The following is a 14,092-nucleotide window of genomic DNA, read 5'->3' on the forward strand; positions in this document are numbered from 1 at the left end:
TCTCTTCTTGGGGTACAGCTGCACGAGTGCCAAGTGCCCTTTGGTAAAATGGCCATTATACTTGTGTGAACCTAGAGAGTGAGTGTTGGCAAGCTATACCACCGTGGGGGCATCGCAGGCAAGCTTAATCCTACTCTAACCCAAATCTACACACATACTTTCAGCAGGAGTCACTGAACAACCAATAAGAGCCTGTACGCTGGCCAATTTTCCTCTCCCTAACCCTATTGCTGTTCTGGCTGAGATCACTAACTCAGTTCATTCCAAGGACTGCCCTATAGAATAGTGTAGAAGAGCATGCCAGGAGCAGCACCAGGCGTACCTAAAAATGAGGTGCCAATCTGGTGAAGCTACAATTCAGGACGACATGCATGCTAAACAGCGGAAGCAACATGCTATAGACAGAGCTAAGCGATTCCACAACCAACGGATCAGATCAAAGCTCTGCAGTCCTGCCACATCCAGTCGTGAATGGTGGCATTTATGAAAAGTCTTCATAAGCTGCATAAAGTGAATCTGTTCAAACCACAGTTACAATTTAGATTTGAATAGGCATAACTTCCATTTATGCTTACTATTAATGTATTAATTATGTATTAAATATTTTTCTTTAATCCAGAGCTTTCTGTGGTTGTAAGACATATGTTCTAAAATGTACAGTTAGATTAATTTGCAATCCCTCCATGGCCTCAACCTGCCCTATCTCTGTAACCCCCTCCAGCCCTACAACCCTCCGAGACCTCTGCCCTCCTCCAATTCCGGCATCTTGCGCGTCCCCAATTTTCATCGCTCCACCATTGGCGGCCGTGTCTTCGGCTGCCTAGGTCCTAAGCTCTGGAATTCCCTCCCTAAATCTCTCCCTCACTCACCTGACGAAGGAGGTAAGCTCCGAAAGCTTGTGATTTTCAAATAAAACTGTTGGACTATAACCTGGTGTTGTAAGATTCCTTACATTTGTCCACCCCAGTCCATCACCGGCATCTCCACATCACTTCTCCTTTAAGATGCTTCTTAAAACCTACCTCTTTGACCAACCTGTCCTATTATCTCCTTATGTGGCTCTGTGTCAAATTTTGTTTGATAACACTCCTGTGAAGTGCCTTGGGACATTTTCCTATGTTAAAGGCGCTATAGTTGTTGTAGTTGCAATTAAGTTCAATAATTATTCATATGTATTTATTACATGTTCGGATGATACAACTTTTTTATGCTCTCACCCGATTTAAGAATCAAAGAATATTCCAACACAGAAACAGAGCATTTGGCCCATCAACTTTGCATTGATGTTCTTTCCACATGAGCCACCCAGTCTAATCCCACCCTCCTGCTTGCTCCCCATACCCTGTAATATGCCTCTTTTTTAAGCAACCAATTCCCTTTGTAAAAAATAATTTATGGACTCTAACAATGGTTTGTGGCAGAGAATTCCACATTCTACCCACCCTCTGTGTAAAGAAATGTTTTGTAATGTCCTCTTTAATTTTTTTTCCTGCCCTATCATTACCATCTCACTGACCAGTGGAAACAATCATCATTCCTAAAGATTGTGTTACTTTACTTCCATGCTCTTAGTTTGCCCTGGAACTGAAGCAGTTCTTCTATAGGGGCACTACAGCCATTAGGACATTTAATAGCCTGAAGCTGGGACCTGCAAATCTTTTAATCTGCACAAAAAATCACCATGCTTGAAGACCAGCTACAAAAATGCATCATACGTGAACAGTCTGGCAGTGCAGTAGCCAAGTTGCTTCACAAACAAGAGGTGATGGTTACTGTTTCCCAATCCATTACTTTAATCCGTCAACTTCAATTCATTAATATGTTTTGGTAATTTACAGATGGGCCACTTTTGGGGTGACCTGTGCAAAAACACGATGCAATATTCTTAAAAATGAAAAGAAACTAAATTATAATTTGAAAAGAAAAGCAGCTGGGTAGCTCAAGCAGTTGAGTGCCCAACTTATAAGGTAAGGACAGTTAGCTTGAATACCAAGGATGCTCATCACTTAAACTTGTTTCCCCAAGTTGAAGCCCATGGAATAAAGGGGAAGTGACTGCATGGATACGAAATTGGCTAAGTAATAAGAATCAGAGTAGTGGTGAATGGTTGTTTTTCGGACTGGAGGGAGGTGTACAATGGTGTCCCCCAGGGGTCGGTACTAGGACCATTGCTTTTTTTGATAGGTATTAATGACTTGGACTTGGGTGTACAGGGCACAATTTCCAAATTTGCAGATGACATTAAGCTTGGAAGGGTAGTGAACAGTGAGGAGGATAGTGATAGACCTCAAGAGGACATAACAGGCTGGTGGAATGGGCGGACACATGGCAGGTGAAATTCAACGCAGAAAAGTGTGAAGTGATAAATTTCGGTAGGAAGAACAAGGAGAGGCAATATAAACTATAGAGTATAATTCTAAAAGGGGTGCAGGAACAGAGAGATCTGGGGATAAAAGTGCACAAATCGTTGAAGGTGGCAGGGCAGGTTGAAAAAGCGGTTGAGAAAGCATATGGGATCCTGGGCTTTATAAATAGAGGCATAGAGTACAAAAGCAAGGAGATTATGATGAACCTTTATAAGACACTGGTTCGGCCACCACTGGAGTATTGTGTCCAGTTCTGGGCACTGCACTTTAGGAAAGAGGTGAAAGCCTTACAGAGGGTGCAGAAGAGATTTACTAGAATGATCCCAGGAATGAGGGACTTCAGTTACGTGCACAGACTGGAGGAGCTGGGGTTGTTCTCCTTCGAGCAGAGAAGGTTGCGAGGAAATGTGATAGAGGTTTCAACATCATGAAGGGTCTAGACAGTAGATAGCGAGAAACTGTTCCCATTGGCGGAGGGGTCAAGAACCAGAGGACATAGCTTTGAAGTGATTTGCAAAACAACCAAAGGCGACATGAGAAAAAACTTTTTTTTACACAGATCTGGAATGCACTGCCTGAGAGGGTGGTGGAGGCAGATTCAATCGTGACTTTCAAACGGGAATTGGATAAGTACTTGAAGAGAAAAAGTTTGCAAGGCTACGGGGATAGGGAAGGGGCGTGGGACTAGCTGGATTGCTCTTGCAGAGAACCAGCACGGACTCGACGGGCCAAATGGCCTCCTTCCGTGCTGTAACCACTCTATGATTCTAAGTTCAGTGACCTCATTGGTTTACATTTGTTTCAGAGACAGTCCACCTCAAAATAAGTGGGAAATAATGGCACAACAGGCCACAATTTAATTTTTTTTTTTCCTTATGCCACACTCTTTGCCCCAATCCTCTATCCAGTTTTTGACTTGGTAAAGGGATACAGCTCAAGTTAAATATAATTTGTATTCAAATCCAACTTTAAATGTAATACAAAAGCCACTCTCATATATTGTTGATCACAAAGATTTTGAAGAATGGCCATCATAAACAAACATACTGCACAATTTAAGTGCACAGATGCTGGGTGATTGAATGAAATGGTATTTAGGATTAGCACAGATTTAACACTGCATATTAAGGACAGCCTATTTATACAAGAGTGGTTGGATTAAGCACATGTTCCAGCAATAAGCAATTGCCGCATTACAGTTATAGTAGTCTGAATTGCTAATTTTAACTACAAGCAATGGTTTACTTTAACACAGCAATTTACTGCTTGGTCTCCATTATCACTAAGGGCTGTGGAAGTATGTTGTAGAATTGTGCACATTCACAACTGAACAAATGTGAACTTCCTAGTTTGAAGAGACTGCTGCATTTATTACAGAACTGAAGATTATTAAATGGACCACTTTAGTAACAAGTATGTGTGTATATTTAGCAAAGCACAGAGAGTTGTTGGACAATAACTTAACTGGGGAAAGTGTCATAGTCTTATGGCTATCTGAATCACTGGCTTTAATGTAATTTTCCTTTGTCCTTTTATCTAATTCTTTTTGCTCTTGTCCCCTCGTTTGTTAGTTTTGACTACCCTCTATTCTATTATTTTTATTAATGTTCATAATTTCTTTGTCTTCAATTGTTCCATGATTCTTTCTTCTTTAAAACCTCATTTTATTTTAACTACACCACTGTGCCACCCATTGGAAAACCAATAGAATTCTGGAAACTTCTGTTGCATAAAGCAGTGCTCTGCATTAGTTGTGTCCAGGCAACAAAATACTTCTTCAAAATGGTCCAGTTAATGGTCACAAACTTCAGCTCCACAGCAAACAAAGGAGTACCATAATCTACTGATGTAGTTCTTCATTTCAGACACTGCCATCCAGTACTAATTGGGTATTACAACATTATAATGCAGTAGCAATAGAGTCACCAAAAAATCACAGATCAGGACCCTACATGGTTTCAGAATTGTTGTCCCATTGTCTTGCATATATAGTCTAGAATTTTGCTACATATAAAATTGAAAATACTGAACAAAACTTATGAATTTACATTTTATTCTGAAAAATAAAATGTAAATAAATGTTGGTTGATTGACTATGGCCATTTTGAGCCATCATCATATGAAAGCTCATGTTCAGCTGTTGACTGACAGGGTTAATATCCAAACTGAAGGATCCGTAAGCTAGCATCATCCCTTCCCATCCTTACTATTATCATAGGATGAAAATGCAGAGTAGCAAGCTGCTTTAAAACTGGCAGATTTTGGTTTAAAACAACAAACTGTTTTGCTTTTGAGGTAAACAAAAGGTTAACTGGGCAAAGAGGCTAAACAGTTGACATTTCCAGGTTGCTGTTGCATGTTTCTCCTTGCGTATTTTCAGCCTGAACCAATCACAGTACTTTAGGTTCAACACAAGTTGGAAAAGTCCTACTGTATTTGTGTCCCTCTTTAAAATTTTACCCAAGAGGAAACACAGAGAAAAGTCAACTTACTGCTTTTGCTTTCTGAAGCAATATGAGTGATTATAAAGGGAGCTGTCTGGGCAGAATCCCAAGATCTTCTAGAGTGTACAACCTCTCCTACAGGAAGCATAATCTATTCCAGTGTCTCTAGAATGCTTTATAAATAAGTGCTGATAATAGCGTGTTAATGTTGAATGACCATCCCTTTTGCAAACACCCAATTGGCAAGCACTTCCCAAGGCAAAAAGAGCTGCAAGTTATTCACAAATCTGGTAAAAAGGCAAACAGATTGTACCAGGTACATTCACAGAAAAAATAATTTTCTTCAGTGAAGGGTTTACTTTCTTCAGGTAGTTATGTTCATTTAAAAAAAATCACTATTTCTCACTAGCATACTCTACCTACAGATCTGTTCTATTACCAGAATAATGACTTTTTCATCTTCTGGAAATAACTTTTACTTTTTTAATAAACTGGTAAATTAAAAAATGTAGGTGTGACAATTACACTTCAAACACTCTTCGTTATTCAAGAAATGATGGAAAAACAAACTGTAGGATGAAAAGAGGATGAATCCTGTAAAAAGCTTAGATCATTCCAATGTTGCCTTTTACCAGGAAGAAAGGGACCTTACCTCCTTGAAATTATCAAACGCTAATAAGATTATTTCATGTCCTCCTCTGACAAGACAAACAGCTGCCAACAGTTCCAAGACCAGAGCCTTTGTTCTACAATAGCAGCAAACAAGATCATTAACAGGACCAGGATAAACAAGGTTCTGGTTACACCAGTCCTATTGTACTGGAGATACACAACACAGGAAACATTCATCTGTAAGTGACAATGATGCTTCATTTTGGAATTGTTTTTCCAGAATTCAATTAAATATTCAGCCTCTTTTGTTCAAAAGAATAATCTAAAGTTAACATTCAATAAAACATTACATAAAAATAGATTTTTATAAACACAAATATTGATAAATACATGATAATTTTTCTAGCAAAAAGATGCAATGTGTACACATCTCTATACTCAATTATGCTACAAAATTGAAATAATTATTCAATCTTCACAGTACGTTTTGCATTTTTCTAAACCAATACTAAGTCGCAATGTGTTTTTCAAGTGGGAAGGATGTCTTACCTAGGATTCTTATTGTTCAGACTCAGTGCAATTTCATTAACAGCATGTGGGTGTGACATGACCATGTTAAAGCCATACTGCAATTAGAGAAGAGAAAATGCATTACTGACTATAATTGAAATACCACTGTTTAAATCTCTTTCATTCAATAATAACTATGATTTGGAACTCCTAAAAGTGTTTTCCAGAAAGTCTTAGACTATGAAAAAGTAGAGAGAAATACTCCCATATCTTGCCCTAACGTCCAATGTCTAATGGTCTCAGTATGGTGAGCTGTTATAGAGAGACCATGCATTCCATCACACAGCAACTGGAGGCAAGATCATGACATTGCATTAACAGAATCCGAATTCTGTAAGCCATGTTGCTCTTTGTGGTAAATCTCCAGGTCTGATCACAAAATGATAGCCATAGGAAATAACAACTGACGGATGGAGGAACAACTTGTACAATGTTTGTTGGAAGAGTGGGCTCAGATTGCACGAGAAGTATGCAGGAAAATTGGTTTGTTCTCCAAGACACAAAATATTGATAGTCAAAATCTGTGGATAAAGTTTCTGATAACAAACCACAACTGGTCACAGTCCTGCATATTTATTACATATTGAGCTAATGAACAAATATGTAGGACTTTCTGCAAAATGTAATGTAGGTAAGATTATATTATTTTCCACATAAAGACATTCTTTTGTCTAAAATTATCAATAAGTGACTCAAAATATTTCCTGTAAAATGATTACTACACACTGTTTTTGATTTACTGACATTTTGCACATTTTTGTAAAGATGGAAATCTTCCAGTAGTACAGTGGCCAAATTCAACCCAAAACCAACAAACATCACTCTCAAGATTCTTTAGATTCGCCTAAATGGTAGCTACACCCTATGTTCAACATATCTTATTTCAGACTTTTGGATAAAACTGTTGCCATGACACCACCCATTGGTTATCAGAGATGATTCGGCAGGGGAAAATCAATCAGCACATGCTCAAATATTTGAAGCAAATCTATGGAAGACTCAATAATCAAGGACACTGAATTAAGGGTTACAAACGGGACAAGGGAAACTGCCAGTCAGTAAGGTTTCAGCAGGGCCTGAAAAAAATCGTTTGAAATCATTTCCTATGGCTGTCATTTTGTCCTTACACCTGCAGGTTTACTACAAAAAAAGTAACATGATTTACAGTATAATGTAATTTGTAAAGAAAGTTAAAAATGTTATGCTGGAAACTATAGATACTAACATGACATTCAGATATAAAATTTAATTAGTGCCCCTTTTTGTGTGCTTTTATACGTACTTCTAAAAGCTATTAGATTTGGTCATGAAGGATTCAGAATTAAATGATAGATGGAGCTAGGCCTCTATTTTAATTAGTTAAAGTAGAAGCTTTACTTTATGGCTAACAGGCACAAAGGCACATTTAAATCTTTGTATTTCTCAGGAATGGAAAAAGGGACATAGGACTAGAGCATAGAAATGAGGTAAAGTTTGTACTGTGTACCTGATAGTTCATGATTGCCCGCAAGCACATGATGCAGACATGAACGTCATCCTTTTTGCTCACTAATCTAGAATTCTTCAGCGTCCTTCTGCTTGGTAAAGTGTTAAACCTATAGATGGATAAAGCAAAGGTACTTAAAACAGGTCGTTGAAACAATGGAAACCAATATAGACAAAAACCATAGAATCTACGTAAAAAGCACTGTTCTCAAATAGGTCAATAAGGCTTGAGAACTTTACTACATAACATTGTACTTTCAGGATTCAGACAGAAAGCTGTGTAGCGATATGGCTTCATTAACACTGTAGTCCTCAGTAAGTTGTTTCAGACATTGGAATGTAGGTGTTCAGGGCGTAATAAAATGAGATAAAGGCCCATCATTCAGGGGAATATAACCAGCTGCAACTTCCTGAATCCAATGTATGTTATTACAAGTTATGAGAAAAATATATGCCTACTAGCATGCTGTACACGCAAAAACAGAGGGTTAAAAGAAGCAGAAAACATTTGCACTTCTGGCTCATTAGTGGATACTTATTCTAAACAGAATTGACTAGTTGGGCCTTTCTAACTGTAAAAACTGCAACCTTTAAACAAGCGCTGATGAAGATGTTGATGCTTCTACATATATAATCCCTATTGGCAACTAGTGAAACAGCTGCGTTGTGATTTATTAATATGCAGGATATCCCCCCCTTCTCCCAAACCCGTGACCTCCAACACTGAGAACAACATGGGCAGCAGGTGCATGGGAAACTCCAAGTACCCCTCCAAGTCAAACAGCATCCTGACTCGGACATATATCACCGTTCCTTCATTGTCGCTGGGCCAAAATCCTGGAACTCGCTACCTAACAGCATTGTGGGATCACCTCCATCACATTGACTGCAGCAGTTCAAAAAGGCGGCCTACCACCACCTTCTTAAGGGCAAGTGGGGATGTATAATAAATGCCGGGCTTGCTAGCAATCCCCACATCCCGAGAATTCATTAAAAAAAAAGTTGTGGAAGTAAATAGTCTTGCTATATTCAACAATTGGGAATAAATAAAAACGCTGTTCTGATACTTCCAGCGGTAATGTAAGAGATAGAGAGAGAGGGTGGGGCACTGGGATTAGTTTTGGATTGCTCTAGCAAAGATTTGGCACAGATATGATGAGCTGAATGGCCTCCTTCTGAACTGTAAACTTCTTTGGTTTTAAGTTCGATCAGTAAATTCTGTGATACCCCATAGCATAGCAGTTGATGCGCTTAATTCAGTTCTCTAGTTTTATGACCTGGGGCCTGCCTAACTCTTGGATTCACCACCTACACTACAGAATTCAGTCAGTTCCTAGTCAATTAGAAGGGGCATTCCACAATAAACAAGCCTCCTCTTTGATAAACATGGAACATGAGTGTCAGCACCATGAAGAAGCCTATGACGCACTGCCCTTGCATTATCTTTCTACATTTACTCAAGTGAAGGAGGACATATGAAGGTCAAAGCAGAGTGACAGCAGGCATAAATTATAAGGATCAGAAAAGTGTAAAATCATATTTTGACTAAAATAAGCTGGAAACCAATTGAGCTGATCCTCCCCAATTACAGACTCACAGGAACCAATCTCAAAAAAGCAAACATATTGGACCATAGCATAGACTTAATCACTTTATCTCTTTAAAAAAAAAGAACTTGCATTTACATAGCGCCTTTCATGACCTCAGGGTGTCCCAAATTAATTACTTTTTCAAATGCAGTCACTGTGTAATGTAGGGAAAAGCAGCAGCCAATTTGCACACAAGGTCCCACAAACAGCAATGAGATAATGACCAGATAATCTTTTTTTTTAGTAACGTTGGTTGAAGGATAAATATTGGCCACAACACTGGGAGAACTCCTCTGCTCTTCTTCAAATAGTGCCATTGGATATCTTACGTCTACCTGAGAGGGCAGACGGGGCTTCGGTTGAACTTCTCATCTGAAAGGTGACACCTCCGAGGGAGTACTGCACTGAAGTGTCAACGTGGGATTATGTGCTCGAGTCTCTGGAGTGGAATTTAAACGAGTGATCTTCTGACTCAGAGGCGAGAGTACTACTAACTGAGGTAGTACTCTCATCGTAAAGACTGACCTTTAAAAAAAGATTGCTTTTAACATCTTAATTGATGCTTCAACAAGCAAAGAGTTAAATGTAATACGGAGGTGATAAAATGGCCTCATTCTTTATGTCCAATAGCTTGTTTGCACTGCATCATACACAGGAACATAGGAACAGGAGGAGGCCATTTAGCCCATCAAGCCTGTTCCACCATTCAATGAGATCATGGCTGATCTGTGACATAACTCCACATACCCGCCTTAGCCTCATATCCCTCAATACCTTTGGTTAACAAAAATCTATCAATCTCAGATTTAAAATGAACAACTGAGCTAGCATCAACTGCTGTTTGCGGAAGAGTGTTCCAAACTTCTACCACCCTTTTAGATATTTTAGATCTTTTCTTGTGCAATGCGTTAATTAGTAATCTCATAGTAAGGGATCCTCTGGGGAAGAGTGATCATAACATGATCGAATTTCACATTGAGTTCGAGAGTGACGTACTTAAGTCCGAAACTGGAGTCTTAAACTTAAACAAAGTCAATTACATAGGTATGAAGGGCACGTTGGCTAAGGTAGATTGGGAAATTAGATTAAAAGATATGATGGTAGATAAACAATGGCGAACATTTAAAAAAAATTACATAATTCTCAAAGACTATACATTTCATTGAGAATTAAAAACTCCAAAAGGAAAAGTGATCCATCCGTGGCGAACTGAAGAAGTTAAGGATGGTATTAGGTTAAAAGAAGAGACTTATAATATTGCCAAGAACAGTAGTAAGCCTGAGGCTTGGGAGAGTTTTAGAAACCAGCAAAGGATGACCAAAAAAATGATAAAGAGAATAATCTCACATTTAGAACAGAAAAACAGAATATTTTTTAAATGGTGAGAAACTACTAAATGTTGGTGTTCAGAGGGATTTGGGTGTCCTTGTACAAGAAACACAGAAAGTTAACATGCAGGTATAGCAAGCAATTAAGGCGTCAAATGGTATATTGGCCTTTACTGCAAAGGGGTTGGAGTACAAGAATAAGGAAGTCTTGCTGCAATTGTACAGGGCTTTGGTGAGACCACACCTGGAGTACTGTGTGCAGTTTTGATCTCCTTACCTAAGAATGGATATATTTTTCTTAGTGGCGGCACAACAAAGGTTCACTAGTTTGATTCCTGGGATGAGAGAGTTGCCCTATGGGGAGAGATTGAGTAGAATGGGCCGATACTCTCTGGAGTTTAAATGAATGAGTGGTGATCTCATTGAAACATATAAGATTCTGAGAGAGCTTGACAGGGTAGATGCTGAGAGGCTGTTTGCCCTGGTTGGAGTGTCTGGAACTAGGGAGCATAATCTCAGGAAAAGGGGTCGGCCATTTAGGACTGAGATGAGGAGAAATTTCTTCAATCAGAGGGTTGTGAATCTTTGGAATTCTCTACCCCAGAGGGCTGTGGATGCTCAGTTGTTGAGTATATTCAAGGCTGAGATTGATAGTCTGGATCGATAGTTTGGAATCTAAGGGAATCAAGGGATATGGGGATCGGGCGGGAAAGTGGAATTGAGGTCAAAGATCACCTATGACCTTATTGAATGGCGGAGCAGGCTCAATGGGCCGTATGGCCCACTCCTGCTCCGATTTCCATGTTCTTTGCGTGTAGAAGTGTTTCCTAACTTCAATCCTGAAAGTTCTGGCTCAAATTTTTAGGCTATGTCCCCTAGTCCTAGAATCCCCAACCAGTGGAATTAGTTTCTCTCTATCTAACCTATCAATTCCCCTTAATATCTTGAAAACTTCAATCAAATCACCCCTTAATCTTCTAAATTCCAGGGAATACAACCCTAGTTTATGTAATCTCGCCTCGTAATTTAACCCTTGGAGTCCAGATAGCATTCTTGTAAATCTACATTTTCAAGGCTAATATATCCTTTCCCAAGGTACGGTGCCCAGAACTGAACTCAGTACTCCAGGTGTGGTGTAACCAGGGCTTAGTATAGCTGTAGCATAACTTCTAGCCCCTTTGTATTCTAGTCCTCTAGATATAAACGCCAGCATTCCATTAGCCTTTTTGATTATTTTCTGTACCTGTCCATGACATTTTAATGATCTACGTACATGGAGCCCTAAGTCTCTTTGGACTTCCACTGTCTTGAGCTTTTCACCATTTAGAAAGTACTCTGATCTATCCTTTTTAGGTCCAAAGTGGGTGACCTCACACTTGCCTTCACTGAAATCCATCTGCCACAGTTTTGCCCATTCACTTAATCTATTAATATCGCTCTGGAATTTTATGCTTCCATCGACACTGCTGCCCATCTTTGTGTCATCGGCAAACTTGGATATGTGGCTCTCTCTCCCATCATCTAAGTCGTTAATAAATACAGTGAATAGTTGAGGACCCAACACAGATCCCTGTGGGACACCATTAGTCGCATCCTGTCAATTTGAGTACCTTCCCTTTATCCCTACTCTCTGTCTCCTGCTGCTCAGCCAACTTCCTAACCAGGTCAATAATTTGCCCTCGAATCCATGAGCTTTAACTTTAGCTAACAGTCTCTTATGAGGAACTTTACTGAATGCCTTCTGGAAGTCTATATGAATGTCCTTAGACATTCCCCTGTCCACTACTTTAGTTGCCTCTTCAAAAAATTCAGTCAGGTTAGTCACGCATGACCTACCCTTTACAAATCCATGCTGGCTCTCTCTGAAAATATTCAAAGTGTTCAGTCACGCTATCCTTAATAATAGGCTCTAGTAATTTCCTGACAACAGATGTTAGGCTAGCTGGTCTACAATTCCTTAGTTTCCCTCTTTCACTTTTCTTAAATAGCGGAATGACATGCAATTTCCCAATCTAAAGGAACAGTTCCTGAATCAAGAGAACTTTGGAAGATTATAGTTAGGGCTTCTGCAATGTTCTCATCTACTTCCTTTAAAACTGTGGAATGGAAACCATCTGATCCTGGAGATTTGTCACTCTTTAGTGCCATTATTTTCTTCATTATTGTTAATTATGGTCTCTTATTCAAAATTAGTTTCATTGGGGCATCCGGCATGCTATCCTCTTCCTCTACTGTAAATACTGACGCAAAGTAATGATTTAACATGTCCGCCATTTCCTTATTTTCATTTACAATATCACCATTATCAGTTTTTAAGGGGCCCACATTGCTCTTGACCTCTTTTTCCTGATATAATCAAAAAATTTTTGTTTTGATTTTGATATCCCTTGCAAGTTTCTTTTCATACACCCTTTTTGTAGCTCTTACTATCCGTTTTGTTATCCTTTGCTGTTCTTTGTATCTCTCCCTGTTGCCAGGATCTGTGCTATTTTTTGCATTTTTGTATGCTTTTTCTTTTAGTTTTATGTTGTCCCTTACCTCTTTTGTCATCCATGGTTTTTTTTTGGCAAGTGGAGCTCTTGCCCCTTAGGGGTACAAACTGGTTCTGCATCATGTTAAATTCTTTTTTGAACATCTCCCATTGATCCTGTCGTTTTACCCATTAACAAATTTGCCCAGTTTACTATGGACCATTGAAGTCGGCTTTACATGAATTTAGAATCTTAGTAGCTGATACGGGTTTCTCCCTTTCAAACACAACGTTGAACTTGATCATATTATGATCACTATTAGATAAATATTCACACACCGTTAGGTTGTTAACTAAATCTGGCTCATTACTCATTATTAAATCTAATATGGCCTGCCCCCTTGTTGGTTCTAGGACATATTGTTGCAGAAAGCTGTCCTGAACACACCAGAAATTCGCTACCTTTCTGACATGAGCTCATCTTCTTATCCCAATCAATATGAAAGTTAAAATCTCCCATTAAAACCACACTGCCTTTGCTACATGCTTGTCTAATCTCTGCATTTCTACATTCTGCCACTTCACAGCTGCTACCAGGGGGCCTATACACAACTCCCACTACAGTCTTAAATCATTTTCTATTTCTTAATTCTACCCATAAAGTCTCCACTGCCTGATTTTCCACACCGTTCACCTGAGGAAGGAGGAAGCCTCCGAAAGCTTGTGGGATTAAAAATAAAATTGTTGGACTATAACTTGGTGTTGTAAAATTGTTTACAATTGTCAACCCCAGTCCATCACCGGCATCTCCACATCATGATTATCTCTCATTATATCCTCTCTTATCATTGAAGTAATTTCATCCTTAATCACTAAGGCTACACCTCAGCCTCTACCCTTCCTTCCCCAAACCTTTTACATGGCTGTGAACTGTTCCCACTATATTTTTAAAAATTCAAAAAAGTACTTTTAGTTCAATGTTCGAATTAGTTCAAAACTTACTGGTAAAACATTATAGATGATTGTTTACATAGTGAATTGAAAAAGTTGATTTTCTCACACAAAAACAACTTCACTTCACACAAGATGTTCCCAGCTCCATTCCATATTATAGATTACAAACTTCAAAGTTCAGCTATATAGCAATTATAACAGTTTTAACTGTTAACGCTTCACAAATATGCTACACACAGCTGCACAAAACATTAACTGTGGAAGTCAGGTAAAC

General features: G+C 39.0%; 1 protein-coding gene across 6 annotated transcripts in view; it reads right to left on the reverse strand.

The window, feature by feature from the left end:
• The window catches only part of fmnl2a (formin-like 2a), a 243,774-nt gene that overhangs the window by 50,647 nt on the left and 179,035 nt on the right, over positions 1 to 14,092 (reverse strand). For all 6 annotated transcript variants that reach the window (XM_067987455.1, XM_067987450.1, XM_067987456.1 and 3 more), the window contains exons 7-9: positions 7,479 to 7,587; positions 5,972 to 6,048; positions 5,463 to 5,556 (exon numbers count right to left, since the gene is read on the reverse strand). In XM_067987455.1, coding sequence (XP_067843556.1) covers positions 5,463 to 5,556; positions 5,972 to 6,048; positions 7,479 to 7,587 — 280 coding nt within the window. The remainder of the gene's footprint in view (positions 1 to 5,462; positions 5,557 to 5,971; positions 6,049 to 7,478; positions 7,588 to 14,092) is intronic.

Source organism: Heptranchias perlo, chromosome 7, assembly GCF_035084215.1.
Source record: "Heptranchias perlo isolate sHepPer1 chromosome 7, sHepPer1.hap1, whole genome shotgun sequence".
NCBI lineage: Eukaryota > Metazoa > Chordata > Chondrichthyes > Hexanchiformes > Hexanchidae > Heptranchias > Heptranchias perlo.